The sequence below is a fragment of the Somniosus microcephalus genome, chromosome 6 (genome assembly GCF_052327205.1).
Source record: "Somniosus microcephalus isolate GS21.2 chromosome 6, FLI_Smic_1.0, whole genome shotgun sequence".
Classification (NCBI taxonomy): domain Eukaryota; kingdom Metazoa; phylum Chordata; class Chondrichthyes; order Squaliformes; family Somniosidae; genus Somniosus; species Somniosus microcephalus.
This window is the reverse complement of record NC_140992.1, coordinates 68,101,755-68,117,172: the sequence shown is the minus strand read 5'-3', so window position 1 is coordinate 68,117,172 and position 15,418 is coordinate 68,101,755. Positions and strand designations below refer to the sequence as shown.

At 44.3% G+C, this 15,418-nt stretch overlaps 1 protein-coding gene across 4 annotated transcripts in view; it reads left to right on the top strand.

Moving 5' to 3' along the window:
• Window positions 1-15,418, top strand: part of veph1 (ventricular zone expressed PH domain-containing 1) — a 390,667-nt gene that overhangs the window by 340,300 nt on the left and 34,949 nt on the right. For all 4 annotated transcript variants that reach the window (XM_085990360.1, XM_085990361.1, XM_085990362.1 and 1 more), the window contains one exon: window positions 7,637-7,754. In XM_085990360.1, the coding sequence (XP_085846486.1) occupies window positions 7,637-7,754 (118 nt within the window). The remainder of the gene's footprint in view (window positions 1-7,636; window positions 7,755-15,418) is intronic.

Sequence of the window (15,418 nt, the reverse complement as noted above, 5' to 3'; positions counted from 1 at the left end):
AAGAGCTGGAAAGTGGGATTAGGCTGGGTAGCTCTTTTTCGGCCGGCACAGACACGATGGGCCAAATGGCCTCCTTCTGTGCTCTAAATTTCTATGGTTCTATGATTGTTCAACTGCAAACATCACTTATAATGCAGTTCCAAGCATTGTTTGAGATCCTGTCCTCTGGTTTGCAAAGCAGTGTCCGCACATGGGATGCCACAATTGGCACTCCTGTTGGTGAGTGCTCTGGGCAACTACAGAGTTAATTTAACTCCAAATATTTGCAAGGAGGGAAACAACATTTCACACCAGATTGGTACAGGGTTATTCAGATTACTTGCATATAGCAAGCTGCCTCCATCTGGCAGCCCTGAGGCATTGTCTGCTGATACATCTTGAGCGAAGAAGTAATTAGATGGAGAGGTAGAGTTAGAACACCCACAAGAAGAAATACACACCATACCCAAGGCGAGTACAGGGAGACGCTTTACATGAAAAGCATTGTACTTTAAGCAATTTGTGTTTCTCCCATTTTCCTGTAACATAAACCAATACCTCCACTTCTCTAATGTCACCATTTATGATGCCTTGTATGCTGGTTTCATGGATGAGAATTATGGACATGTGTTCACCCTCACAGACACCAGAATTAGTTGCTCCCCACCAGCAGGCAGGAGACAATGCGACCAGTGTTATCTCACTTTTATTAGATCAGCCATCAGCTCCAGCGATGGACTGTAAGGGGTATAAATTTGTCTTGGGTGGTAGTGCAGAATAGACGAGAGTGAATTAACAGCCTGTTTTACATTGCGCCCAATTTTCTTTTCCACTGTGGTTCGCTATCCCCCATTCTGCACTACTGCCCAAGACAAATTTATATGCAGAGCTTTCCTGCAAGGTAACATCAGCATTTCAAAGGATTAACAGAAAGGAAAGTTATTAAAAGTGTGGAAATTATGATGAACCTTTATAAAACACTGGTTCGGCCTCAACTGGAGTATTGTGTCCAATTCTGGGCACCGCACTGTAGGAAGGATGTGAAGGCCTTAGAGAGGGTGCAGAAAAGATTTACGAGAATGATTCCAGGGATGAGGGACTTCAGTTTCGTGGATAGACTGGAGAAGCTGGGGTTGTTCTTCTTAGCGCAGAGAAGATTGAGAGGAGATTTGATAGAGGTGTTCAAAATCATGAGGGGTCTGGACAGAGTAGATAGAAACTGTTCCCATTGGCAGAGGGGTTGAGAACCAGAGGACACAGATTTAAGGTGATTGGCAGAAGAACCAAAGGCGACATGAGGAAAAACTTTTTTACTCAGCGAATGATTAAGATCTGGAATGCACTGCCTGAAAGGATTGTGGAGGCAGGCTCAATCACAGCTTTCAAAAGGGAGTTGGATTAATACCTGAAGGAAAAAAATTTGCAGGGCTACGGGGAAAGGGCGGGGGAGTGGGACTAACTGAAGTGCTCTTGCAGAGAGCCAGCATGGGCTCGACAGGCCGAATGGCCGCCTTCTGTGCTGTACCCATTCTATGATTCTATGACTCTAGACAAAAAAGGCAACAGGAGGTATGGGGAGAGAGCAGGAATATGATATTGAGATAGAGGATCAGCCGTGATCATATTGAATGGCGGAGCAGGCTCGAAGGGCTGAATGGCCTACTCCTGCTCCTACTTTTCTATGTTTCTATGATTCTATGATCTGGGTGTACTGCAAGGCAACCCCAAATGATTCAGGCTACATATTTCAAACTTCTAAAACACTACTAAGTAAGCACTCATGTTTGACATGGGCCTCGTTATAATGCTACTCAGTCCTATTGGTTGTCAGAGCAAGGTCAAAGAGGACAGCCAGATTCCCCAGTCAATATCCTTCTAGCCTGTTATCTCCCTGGAGCAGATCTTCATTATTGGGCTGTCACAGGATGTAAAGGACATGGCAGCTCCCAAGATACCTGCATTAATGTGGAGAATGCTCATGTTGGCATCACATACTGTCTACGCATTGACAGCTACGTCTGATTGTGCACACACACCCATTGAGGCTCCATCAATGATATCTGTTCCCTTGGGAAACTGTCAATATCAAAGAAGCCTTGCTGCCTGGATCATTGCTGCTATGTCGCAGTGCCAAAGTGCACATACTTCGTTGCATACCTTAGCAGAGTCTTGGTGGCATTTTGCATGCATCAGTGCTGATTCCTGTCAATTTTGCTTGAGCACCTTGAAAAGACCATAAAATCTTAAGTAACTGTAGATTTTGCATACACTATTCTGCAGTCATATACAGGAGTTACTCCTGAGTTGGCAGATACATTTATGTGGGTATCTGATGCCAGTGGCTATAAAAGCTCTGTGGAGTCTGCACTCCCTGCTAGTCCCTTGCCTTCTGCACTGAATACAAACTCTGACAATTGCTGCTCACTGTGTAAGCAGTTCCGCATTTGCTGTACTGCCATTACTTTTACTCTAATTCAAATTAATGGCAAACTGCAATTGGAGTATTTAAGTGGAATTCAGCAGCGGAGACTGCCAGTAATACAACATACCAATCTTAATTCACTTTAACAAACTTAAAACTGCCAAAAAAAAATCCTGCAGATGATTATAACTCCAATTTGGAGCCAATAGAGAAATCAAACTTCTGTCTGTGGTGCCAATTGCCACTGCCATCTCAAATGTAGAGATTCACCACCAGGTTTAGCATGCATGGCGGTGGGCACCTGACCTGAGATCCAGGGAGTAACTGAGCTCCAGATATTAACAAAGTTGACCTCCAATCTAAATAGAATCCAAATTATAGTAATTGAGACAAAATTAATTCAATACAAATGTTATTGGTTTTAAAGCTGATGTGGTTACTGCTTCATTGCAAATTCTACTCTAATGGTAGTTCATAGATAGCTATGTGATGGCTCAGTGGTAGCAATATCATCTCTGAATCAAAAGGTTGTAGGTTCATGTCCCACTCCAGAGGCATGAACACAGATCTAGGCTGATACTCAGTGCAGTACTGAGGGAGTGATGTACTGTTGGAAGTGCTGTCTTTCGGATTAAACCGAGGCCCCGTCTTACCTCTTAGATGGATGTAAAAGATCCCATGACACTAATCGAAGAAGAGCACCAGTTCTCCCTGGTGTCCTGGCCAATATTTATCCCTCAACCAACTTTACTAAAACAGAATGGCCTGGATTTTGTGGTGGGTAATGACAGCAAACTATCAGCGTTCGCTGTTATTACACTTCTGAAACTGACCATAACTTCAGGATGTAGCGCATGCACATCTAAATGTGGAAATCCTGAAGTTTCAATCAGTTCACTGTTCCGACACTGCCCCTTCCTATCTCTGTAATCTTCTTCAGCCCCACAACCCCCGAGATATCTGCGCTCCTCTAATTCTGCCCTCTTGAGCATCCCTGATTATAATCGCTCAATCTTTGGTGGCCGTGCCTTCTGTTGCCTGGGCCCTAAGCTCTGGAATTCCCTGCCTAAACCTTTCCGCCTCACTACCTCTCTTTCCTCCTTTAAGACGCTCCTTAAAACCTACCTCTTTGACCAAGCTTTTGGTCACTTGCCCTAACTTATCCTTAAGTGGCTCGGTGTCAAATTTTTTGTCTTAAAATACTCCTGTGAAGCACCTTGGGACATTTTACTAAATTAAAGGCACTATATAAATACAAGTTGTTGTTGTTGTTGGCTGCACTGTGGATCCCTCCTCCCAAGTATTGGCAGTCCATGAAATCAGTGAAACTGATAAAAACTTGAGCTTTTCCACGCTAATATCGCTGATAACTACCCCATTAAATGTTAAGCCATGTTGGAATAGGTGTAACTGGGGTTTTAACATGTATTGACTGCTAAACAACAGTTCTGGCCATGCAAAACTCATTTTTATATTTGTGAAGTATCAAATTTCTCCATTATGATAAAAATTACAATTAAAATTTTAAAAAAATTGTTCATGATATTTGAGCTTCTACTTTATCCCCATGTGAAAGTCCCAATCTTTATTTCGCTCTCCTTAACATTTTTAAAAATTAAGGACAAAAGCTGATTTTTATTTCCTGGTTTGCTGTCTGAGTGTTTGGCTGCTTAGACAGCTTGATGATGTCACTGCTACATTTCACTTGGAATCCCCTATTCACTGTGCTACAATCAATTACATGTCAAGAAACCTCAAGTTTTCGCTACAGAGTTCGCGAGATCTCTGTGGGCAGCTTTTGATGAGGTCAGCGCCAAGCACCTTCGCTTCACTGCTGACCGCAAATTACGGGCCATTGTCTGGTCATTATCACATTGCTGTTTGTGGGACCTTGCCGAGCACAAATTGGTTTCCATGTTTTCTACATTACAACAGTGACTACACTTTATAAAAGTACTTCATTGTCTGTAAAGCACTTTGAGATGTCCTGAAGTCATGAAAGGTGCTGTATAAATGCCAGTCTTTCTTAAAAAACTGAAGAGAATTGAGTGATGAAAGGGAATGTTAGTGGACAAGTCAGCATGTGTTTTTCTCTTGCATCTCTATCACCAGTTTCATGGTGGTATTGGTACTCGATAGGATGTAAGTGACTTGTCTACCCGGTAAAGTAAAGAGTAGTATACATTGTCAGGCAAAAATGTTGCCATAAAACTCGAAAAGGAACAGAATAGTAAATTGCTGTTATCCTGAATTCTTATTTTGTTGTTTTGATCCAAAATTTTGATCCAAAATGACACAAAATTGTCCTTGAGTCATTTACATCAAAGAACAACCTATAAAGCTCTATAGTATATTTTAAAAGTAAAGTGGGATTTATTAGACATTTGATAGTTGTATATTCAAAAATAAAATGATATGCCAATTTTTATAATTAGAATGGATTGCAACTTTAGATTATTCAAAGTAAAAACTTAGTCCTGTAAAACAAATGGAAAGTAGAGTACACTTTTCCAGCTCCAGCCATCTTCGAATGGATTAACATGAATTGTAAAATCTAAACAAGAGAGACAAGAGTGAATTTGGAGTTACCTGCTTATTCTTTTAATTATACAAGGTGCCATTTGTTAGCTTTTATCTTGATGATTATTTCAGTACTATAGATGAATTGCCAAAAATGACTGAGGTCATGTTCCAACCAACTTTGAAGATTTCATGAGGTATGATTTATGAGTTAAAAGGAACCAAAAACTCAGCCTGATTACTGTGTTTTATTCTTCACAAATCCTATCCCCGGCCTTTGACTGCTCCTCAAAGCTTTTCACTCTTAAGGTACCATTGTCTTGGCGTAAAAGGGCAGTCAGTATCAGAAATGTCAAAATTAATCAGCAGTTTCTTCAGAGTTACTGATGGTTTTCTTCCACATCGACAAACTGAAGAACTGTAATATATTAAATTATCAAATCCTATCCAAGGGTTTAACCCAAAAAACTATCCTAGAAATTCTCTCCATCATCAGACTCTCTGTCTATCGGCACAAAAAACAAACTGGTATCACGTTTGCAGGAGAGGATGGTCCCTGTCTGTGTTGTCCTGAGAGAGAATTATAAAGAATCTTGGTAAAGCTACTTTACTTATTCTAATTACCGTATGTCAAATGTGCAGCTGTCAAGTAATATTGTTTGGCATATTTTTATAACTGAAATTAAGGCCGTGAATTTAATAGTGCTGAGGGGGCGGGTTTGGAGGCAGGTCCGCTGTCAAAATCGCAAAGATTGACCAGGTAGGAAACCCGCTGTCAACCCGCCTCCATCTGAGTTTCCCAGGTGTCGGGTCTGTCAGCGCAGAACTGACCCGACACCAAGCGGCAGGGGAGACAATTCAGTTATGTAAATGGCTTGTTAAGAGCCAATTTAAGAGTATTTTGAGGCTTACTTGTAATTTTACCTCCTTCCCCACTGGTTACCTGCTGTTTGGGGAACACGCCAGCTCAACTTGGCGTGTTTTGAGGCTGCTCTGATGTTTGTGAAAAGCTGACAGCTGATGAAGTGGTGTAAAGGATGCCATGTTGCAGATGGTGAGTTTCAGAGTGCAGAAAATGTTGGTTACTACATTTGTAAGACATATAGAGATTTCTTTAACTTACAAGTTTTTAGATCCAACTGTATGTCCAGTGCCACCTCATTGGGAGAACTTCTCTCACCATTGACAGATCACTTCTGTCATCTCACCTGCAGCTGCCATCTATTCTAGCAACATCTGAGCCAATGAAACAATCAGACCTTGGTCCTCCAAATCCTTCCGCAATCATCCCCAACACCATCATCACCAACCTTTTCCGCCATCACCTGATGCTACACTGGACACAGGGCATCAGCCCCTAATAAAATTGCTGGCTGGGAGGCCAGCAATGGCATCACCATGGCCAGATTTTCTTCACTTAACGCTGTAAAACCTGGCTGCCACATGATGCGCCAGGTTGACATCATCCCACACCAGCACCGTGAAGAATCCCTTTAATGTCCAAGCTATTCCATGCACATTAATCACTATAGCGGGGAGGGAGTAATGACTGAACAATCACTGGAACTCAGTAAGACACTTCTCAATGTGCGCTCAGATCTGTCCAATAAGGTGCACTTTTTGAAAAAGATTTCACTGTATGACAACACATTACCAGAAACTTCATATGGACATTGGCTAAACCTCTCAAGTGCCTACCCTTGTGTATTGTTAGTTGGTATGCTTGCAGTAGAATGAGGGTGAGTGTGAGGGGTGGCTAGTGAGATGGGGAAGTGATCAAGTAGATAGAGGGTTGGGTGGAGGTGCAAGGTAAGTTGGTGTCCTGGGGAGGTCTCTTCCACCCATGGGAAGGGAAGAGAACCTCCCTGCATGCTGTGACTCCCTCCATAAGCATATGAAGGGAGTCATTGGAGAGCCTGGTACAAGTGTTCACCTTTGTGCAGTGCTTGTCAGTGTTTGCAGCACCTCAATGCTGTCAAACACTGACAGAACAACTGTCAAACGCCATGTGGACATGGTCCCTTTAAGGAAACCAGCTGATGACATGTCATCAAATGACTTTATCAGACCCTTTCCTGTTAGTTGGCTGGTAAGCCCGCAGGGCTGGCTTAACCAGGCCAATCAAGGGAAAATCATGTCTGCAGAGCGGGTGCAGCTGGGCGCGGGACCGGAACCCGGAAACCGCTGCCCCGCCCCCATCCCGTCTCCTCAGTTAAATTCGTGGCCTAAATTTCAGTTTTTAATTCTCCGTATCTTACCTTTAAAGAGAGTTGTTTAATGTTATATCGAAGTAGCAACTCTTAAAATTCATTGATCCTCTAAGTGCTGTTTATGTTGCAACAATGTTTACATTAAGATGTAATGGTGTTGGGGAGCAAAACAAGAGGGAACAAAAAAAATCTATGGTGACAGAGTGTTTTCCCTCGACTATTGTTGCACATCTTCCATCAGCCAATTCACAGCATCAGTTTAGACCTTGGAGCATTTTGCCAATCTTGTCAACTCTTGTTGGGAAAACCAGAATATGGCAAGAAAAAATGAATGCTTACCTTCTCAAAAAGAAAAATAATAAAATAATCTGAATTCTTCAAGTAATTCCTGAGCTAACAAGCTGAGTTTCTCAGTGAGCCAAAACCAAAACTATCAATAGCTTTGGGTTTTTTTTAATTAACAAGGACTTAAGCATAATAAACTTTAATATTAATATTTGAACAGGATCTGGACAGTCTGCAGATGCATCTTGAAGAAGTGAGGTTTTTTGACCTGTTTGGCTACAATGAGGAAGCAGGAGTCTGGCAGTGCTTCATGTGCAACAATCCTGAAAAGGCAACAGGTAAGAATATCAGTATTTTGTAGAATAAAAACAGAAAATGCTGGAAATACTCAGCAGGTCAGGCAGAATCCGTGGAAAGAGAAACAGCATTAGCGATTCAGGCTGATGACCGTTTGTCAATATTTCCAACATTTTCTGTTTTTATTTTAGCTTTCCAGCATCCGCAGTACTTTGCTTTTGTATTAGTATTTGTAGAGTTGTACATAAAGCTCACCCAGAAAATGTGTCTTTGTTATTTTAAAAATGTGGTTTATGTGGATTTTCAGAAAGCATTTGGCAATGTACCACACAGGAGACTATTGAAGAAGATTTAGGGAGTATAGAATTAGGGGGTAGGTAGCAAATTGGATTTAAAAACGGTTACAAGGGGGAACATATAGTCGGAGTTAAGGGCAGTTTTTCAGAGTGGTTGGAAGTAGGTAGCAGTATCCCATAGTGTTCTGTTCGGGACTACTTCTGTTCACTGTGTACCTCAATGATTTTTGTTCTATATTTTTTAATACGATTAATAAAGTTCACAGTTTAAAAATAGCTTTTGTGTGACATTTCATTTGAATTAGAATAACATTGTTCAAAAGCAAAAACACAGTTTAAAAGTTGTTACATTTCGATCCTAGTAATTTTAATGTACAAACGCTTAGGATTTTCTCAATGGAGACGTGCTGGAGGTGGGACTTCTGGTTTCCGGGTTTCAGTCCCGCCCCCAGTGACGTCTGACCAACCCACGCTATTTTCCCTTGATTGGCCTTGTTACTGGCCAATTAAGGGAAAGCCGGTGACAGATGACATCAGCGTATGATGCTTCATCTGTCTCAAATTTTTTGACAGATGAATTGTCAGCGTTTGACGGCTTTGAGAAGCTGTCAAACACTGACAATCTCTCTTCTAAGGTGAGCCCTTGAACACAGGCTCACCAAGACCTCTCTCCTCAGCAGAAAGCAGGTGGCTGCTGCATCTGAGAATGCAGCAGCCATTCTGTCATCTCTGCCGTTGAGATGAGGCACCTCTGGATCCTCAAAGGTTGAAGCCTGCAGAAAGAGGCAAAGTTAAGGAAACTTTTTCCAACACTTTACACTCACCTCTTATACTTACCTCTCCACACTTGCACCCATCACTCACCTTTACAGCTGACATTTCGACCCCTTTCACCCCCGCAGACCCACTGCTAGCCTCGCTGACCCTGGCGAGGTTCGCAGCCATCGAGAAGCCCGCAATTGCAGGTGTAAAATGGGGAAAAGCCTCAAAACTACCTGTTAACTACCTGTTAACAGGTAGTTAATTGGCTCTTATCCCCTTCCCGCCTTGAGGAGACAGGTCCTTGCACGACTCGGGGACCCGCCTCCTGGGAAGATGGCACGGAGGCGGGTTGGGAGTGGGGTCGGTACCCACTCTCAGTTTCAGCCATTTTCCCGGCAGTCCCACCTCCCCAGGGCTGGGAAAATTACCCCCACAATGTATTCTGAAATTCCTCTCTCTGCTATTTATTTTAAATGGCTAATGCCGCCACCAAAATAGCAGAGAGAAACACTTTAGACAAACACTTGAAGCATGCATACAATATTATTCCATGGCGTCATTTCAATACCTTCACTTGCAGAAGTGTTTTAAAGGAATCTTTGATTAAAATTTGCAATAAATTGCAAAGTAAAACTCAGTTGGTGCATTATTGCATTTGCTTGCACAGCACCTTTTTAGAATAATGTTTTAGTTTTGTTAGTCTAAAATCACACAATCATTTGTTTTTCTTCTAAAAGCATTGTGTATAAAGATGTGCTGCTACAGTGCTGTGTATGTCAGTGTTGGACAAGAAAATTGAGAGTTTGAACCTCAGAATTAAATGAGAAGTTTACCCTTATTGATTGGGGTTTGCTACATAGTCTGCTGTTTCACTTGTGTGGCCGGGGAAGCTGGGATATAGTGAAGGTTATCTGCCAGGCGAATCAATCCTAAACAATAAAAGTTAATCTTCTGTTCTCTGATGTGGAGCAGTATGAATTGTTGCCTTGGAGAAGTTTATGACCCAAACCATCCTAGCTCAAGGATGAACAAGTAAGTCGGGGAAAGCTGTTTCCACTGGTCGATGAGTCAGTAACTGGAGTCCCATAAATATAAGATCATCACCAAAAGAATAAAGGAAGACTTTAAGAGAATTTTAACGCTGAGGTTTGTTGGGCCATGGAATGACCTACCAAAAACAGTAATGGAAGCAGAAGCCATAATATAGCTTTTAAATGGGAAGTAGATAACTATTTGAAAAAGAAAAAATTGAAAGGGAATGGGACTGAGTGCATAACTCAGAGAGCTGGCACAGGCTCAATGGGCTGAAGTGCCTTCTCCTGTGCTGTAAAGTTCTATGGTCTTGCGAATTAAATTGACAATTTATATTTCAGGAAATTAAGTAAGTTGGAAGGAAGGATGGGTACCGAACATTCTTCAATACAAAGAGTTTGATGAGGAACTCATATATTTTGGATGTGATGCAGAAATACTTCTGCTCTTCTCCAAGGGTCAAATTCTGAAGACCTACCTCTGTGTGGGTGTTCACTAAGAGGTTTTGTAGCACTCCTGCTGGTAATTTTATCATCCCTGGATTTAATGCATTCTCCTTTGATGAAGGATTTTAATGTGGTAAAATAGAAATGTCAACACCCTTTGTCATCGTGAATAGGATTATGCTGATTTTGATGAATCACTGAGCTCCTTTGCTGAAACCAGAAGATTTTTTTCCTTTTAACATCGGTACAATGTTAGTTTTACTTTAGATCTTTGCTGGTAGGATTTGTGATATTTTCCATTGAAAAATAGCACCCAAAAGCTTGACTGTTCAAACCCGTGAACAACTAACTCCAGTAATTATTCCACAGCTTCAAAGCTCCGTGTAAAAATGTTTTCCTGTGCTCTGTTCTAAATCTCTCACATTTAATTTTGTATCTTTGACCCTTTGTTCTAGACCCCCTCCAACGAGTGAGCTGAGCTCCATTTCCTAAGTGAGAAAGTGGCAGGCACTAAGCAGTATTACTCTGGTCTGATGATCCTTCGTCACGCTAGAGAGGTACCAGTTTCAAGCTGGTTCCTGTATGATAATTGTACTTAATGACCAACGAAACAGAAATCATCAGAGTGTGAAACAATAATATTCCCCTATGGCGAATAGTGTGAAGTGGTGAAAGGATTCTCAGGCTGATTAACGGTTTGCTAGGCCGTGATATGATTGTTCATTCCATGGACGTAACCATCCTTGTAACAGCAGATTGGGTGGTTAGTCCTATTCGGCGGGAGAGTGGTATGTGCTCCCACAATCCATACGATGAGGGTGGGCCATCCACACCCACCGGATGCACATAGCCCAGTAGATGTCAACCCAGAATTTAGAGCCGGGGGTCCGGTCCCCACTTGCCGGGATTGTCCGGAATGGGATTTGAATGATCCTGACTCAGAGGGAGAAATGCTACCACAAAGCCAAAGGCACACTCCATGGGAAAAGTGATGATGGTGTTTGTTCGAGCAAACATGGCATCAATTGCCTGCTTAACACAAGAATGAACTGCAAATCGACTGATGTTGCTGATATCCCCTGTGGCAGCCTGGAAGGAGCCGGAGGCAAATTAGTTCAGGGCTGCAGTGACTTGGGCCGCGATTTTGCCAGCGCACAGAGGGCGGATTCGGAGGCGGATCAGCCGTTAAAGTCGCAATGATTGATGACAGGTCGGAAACCCGCCGCGATCCCACCTCAGTGTGAGTTTCAAGAGTGTCGGGTCTGCGATTTCACAACAGACCCAACACCAAGCAGCAGGTAAGGGATTTGTGGCACTTAACTCCTTGTTAAGTGCTTGTTAACTACTATTTTGTCAGCCTTTTCCTATTTTCCAATATTTTAATCGGGTTTCACAATGTTCAGAGATCACGCCAGGTAAGTGTGTCAGGAGGACCAACAAGCTGGATACTTCACAGCTGCAACTGCAGTCTAAAAGCTGCACTCTCACATCTGCTCAATTTCAAATGTCAGAGGTTGCTGATTTCATGATTTGGGAGACACATTGGCCTCGATTTTCCTGGAGCCGTCAGGCGGGGTTTCAGGCGGGCGGGGGTTGAAAAATCGCAGAAATAGGGGGTCGCGATGCCCCCTGCCCGATTCCCCGCCCCGTCCGACTTTCACCCCATTGTTTCAACGCGACCCGAATCAGTCCGGCCTGTAGCAGGCGGGACTGGTCGTTGGGAGCCTAATGAGCAATAATTGGCATCTGTAATCCAATTTTAAGGGGCCCTTGCAATTTTCAGCCTTTCCCCACGTAAACCACGCCTGGTGGGAACACCACTGATGAAACCTGGCGTGAACAATGTCGGCTTGCTTACTTTCAGCTGCAGGTCAATCAGAAATGAAGAGATTTAATCAGACAGCATTTGTAGACTGCAGGACCTTGTTGCTCCAGGCTTGGGGCAACTTGTTGAAGGCTTAGGCACAGCTGTGGAAGGTTGGAGCCTCACACACTTCTCCAGTGTGAGCTCCTGGGAGGCCCCTCTCACCACCCTAACTCAGCGCTTCCTCAACGGAGGCATCTGCCAGAAGCATGGGAGGCCTTTTGTTCCTTCCCTTCTTGGCATTAGAGGATCTCCAATAGCAGAGGAGGCTGCAGCAGATCCAGCAACAACAGCAGCACCAGCAACAGCAGCACCAGGAGCGACAGGCTGTGGCTCAGCCACCTGAAGCTGCACAGACCAGAAGGGGCCAGCGCATGGAAGGCCGTCGGCGCAGGAGATACCCCCCAAACAGGGTCTACAGACACAGGGTGAGCTACCTCAACATGACTGAGCAGCAGTGCCAAAGGCGGCTCCGACTTTTGCAAGAGGTAGTGATTGACATCTGCGCAATGCTACAGCAAGACCTGGAGCCCAGAGCACCAGGTCGACACTCCTTACCAGTGGCCATCAAAGTCACCACCGCACTCAACTTTTATGCCTCAGGCTCCTTCCAGGGATCAGCAGCAGACATCAGCGGCATCTCCCAGGCGGCCGCACACACTTGCATCAAACAGGTCACCGATGCCCTCTTTGCCCTCGCACACAATCCCATCCATTTCACCCGGTATCGCGCAAGTGTGAGGGCGCAAGCGCGTGGATTAGCTCAGCTGGCAGACTTTCCAAGGGTGCAGGGCATCATTGACTACACCCCATCGCAATCCAGGAGTTTTTGTCAACCGCAAGGGCTTCCACTCCCTTAACGTTCAGCTGGTGTGTGACCACAAGAAGGTGATTTTGCATGTTTGTGCCAAGTACCCTGACAGCTGCCATGACTCCCTCATACTGCGCCAGTCTACTATGCCTCTGCTATTCAGTCCGCCAAATGAACTTCAGGGATGGCTACTTGGAGACAAGGGATATCCCCTGCGGACTTGGCTAATGAGGCCGGTGAGGAGACCAGCCAACGAAGCTGAGGAGCGCTACAACTCCAGCCACATTTCCACCAGATGCATTATTGAGCAAGCCATTGGATTACTAAAGATACGCTTCAGATGCCTCGATAGATCAGGTGGAGCCTGTGATAAATCCATGTAGTGGAACAAGAACTCGAAGAGGTGATATCTTGGAACTAGTACGAGTATTTTATTAAACAGAGTAACAAACATCATGCCTGCATCCTGGCATTCCGCCTTTGCTGACCTTGACAGGAAGCAAACCTCTGACCTTAACAGGAAGCAAACCTCTGACCTTACCAGCAGCATTGGCTACAGCACCACCTGGTGGATAACCTTAATCATAACATCCCAGATTACTATATCCCTCCCACCTTAAGATTTCAGTATGAATTTCTTAACAGACAACCATTCCTGAGGGTCACATAAGGAGTCTCCATTCATCATGTTCCATACTTGACAAATCTAACAGTTCATAGAGTCATAGAGTCATAGAGTAATACAGCACGGATAGAGGCCCTTCGGCCCATCGTGTCCGCGCCGGCCATCAAGCCCTGTCTAATCTAATCCCATATTCCAGCATTTGGCCCGTAGCCTTGTATGCTATGGCATTTCAAGTGCACATCCAAATGCTTCTTAAATGTTGTGAGGGTTTCTGCCTCCACAACCCTTTCAGGCAGTGAGTTCCAGACTCCAACCACCCTCTGGGTGAAAAAGTTCTTTCTCAAATCCCCTCTAAACCTCCCGCCCTTTACCTTGAATCTATGCCCCCTAGTTATCGACCCCTCTACTAAGGGAAAAAGCTCCTCAGTATCCATCCTATCTATGCCCCTCATAATTTTGTACACCTCAATCATGTCCCCCCTCAGCCTCCTCAGCTCCAAGGAAAACAAACCCAACCTGCCCAGTCTCTCTTCATAGCTGAAGCGCTCCAGCCCTGGTAACATCCTGGTGAACCTCCTCTGCACCCTCTCTAACGCGATCACATCCTTCCTGTAGTGTGGCGACCAGAACTGCACACAATATTCCAGCTGTGGCCTAACCAGTGTTTTATACAGCGCCATCATAACCTCCTTGCTCTTATATTCAATGCCTCGGCTAATGAAGGCAAGTATCCCATATGCCTTTTTTACCACCTTATCCACCTGTTCCGCCGCCTTCAGGGATCTGTGTACTTGCACACCCAGATCCCTCTGACCCTCCGTCTTGCCTAGGGTCTTTCCATTCATTGTGTATTCCTTTGCCTTGTTAGTCCCCCCAAAGTGCATCACCTCGCACTTTTCCGGGTTAAATTCCATTTGCCACTGTTCCGCCCATCTGACCAACCCATCTATATCGTCCTGCAGACTGAGGCTACCCTCCTCGCTATTTACCACCCTACCAATTTTTGTATCATCCGCGAACTTACTGATCATACCCTTTACATTCATATCCAAGTCATTAATGTAGACCACAAACAGCAAGGGACCCAGCACCGATCCCTGTGGTACCCCACTGGCCACAGGCTTCCAGTCACAAAAACAACCTTCGACCATCACCCTCTGCCTTCTGCCACTAAGCCAGTTTTGTATCCAATGTGCCAAGGCACCCTGGATTCCATGGGCTCTTACCTTCTTGACCAGTCTCCTGTGCGGGACTTTATCGAAGGCCTTACTGAAATCCATGTATACCACATCCACTGCGTTACCCTCATCCACACACCTAGTCACCCCCTCAAAAAATTCAATCAAATTAGTCAGACATGATCTTCCCTTGACAAAGCCATGTTGACTATCCCTGATTAATCCTTGCCTCTCCAAGTGGAGACACATTTTGTCCCTCAGGATTTTTTCCAATAATTTTCCTACCACTGATGTTAGGCTCACTGGCCTGTAGTTCCCCGGTTTTTCCCTACTACCCTTCTTGAATAATGGTACTACATTAGCGGTTCTCCAGTCCTCTGGCACATCCCCTGTGGCCAGAGAGGTCCTGAATATATGTGTTAGAGCCCCCGCAATCTCCTCCTTTGCCTCACACAGCAGCCTGGGATACATTTCATCCGGGCCTGGGGATTTATCCATTTTTAGGCCAGCTAAAACCGCCAATACCTCCCCCCGCTCGATGTTAATATGTTCGAGCATATCACAGTCCCCCCGCCCTATTTCTATGTCTACATCGTCCTTCTCCATAGTGAAAACAGACGCAAAAAATTCATTCAGAACCCCTCCTACATCTTCCGGCTCCACACACAGATTGCCACTTTTGTCCCTAATG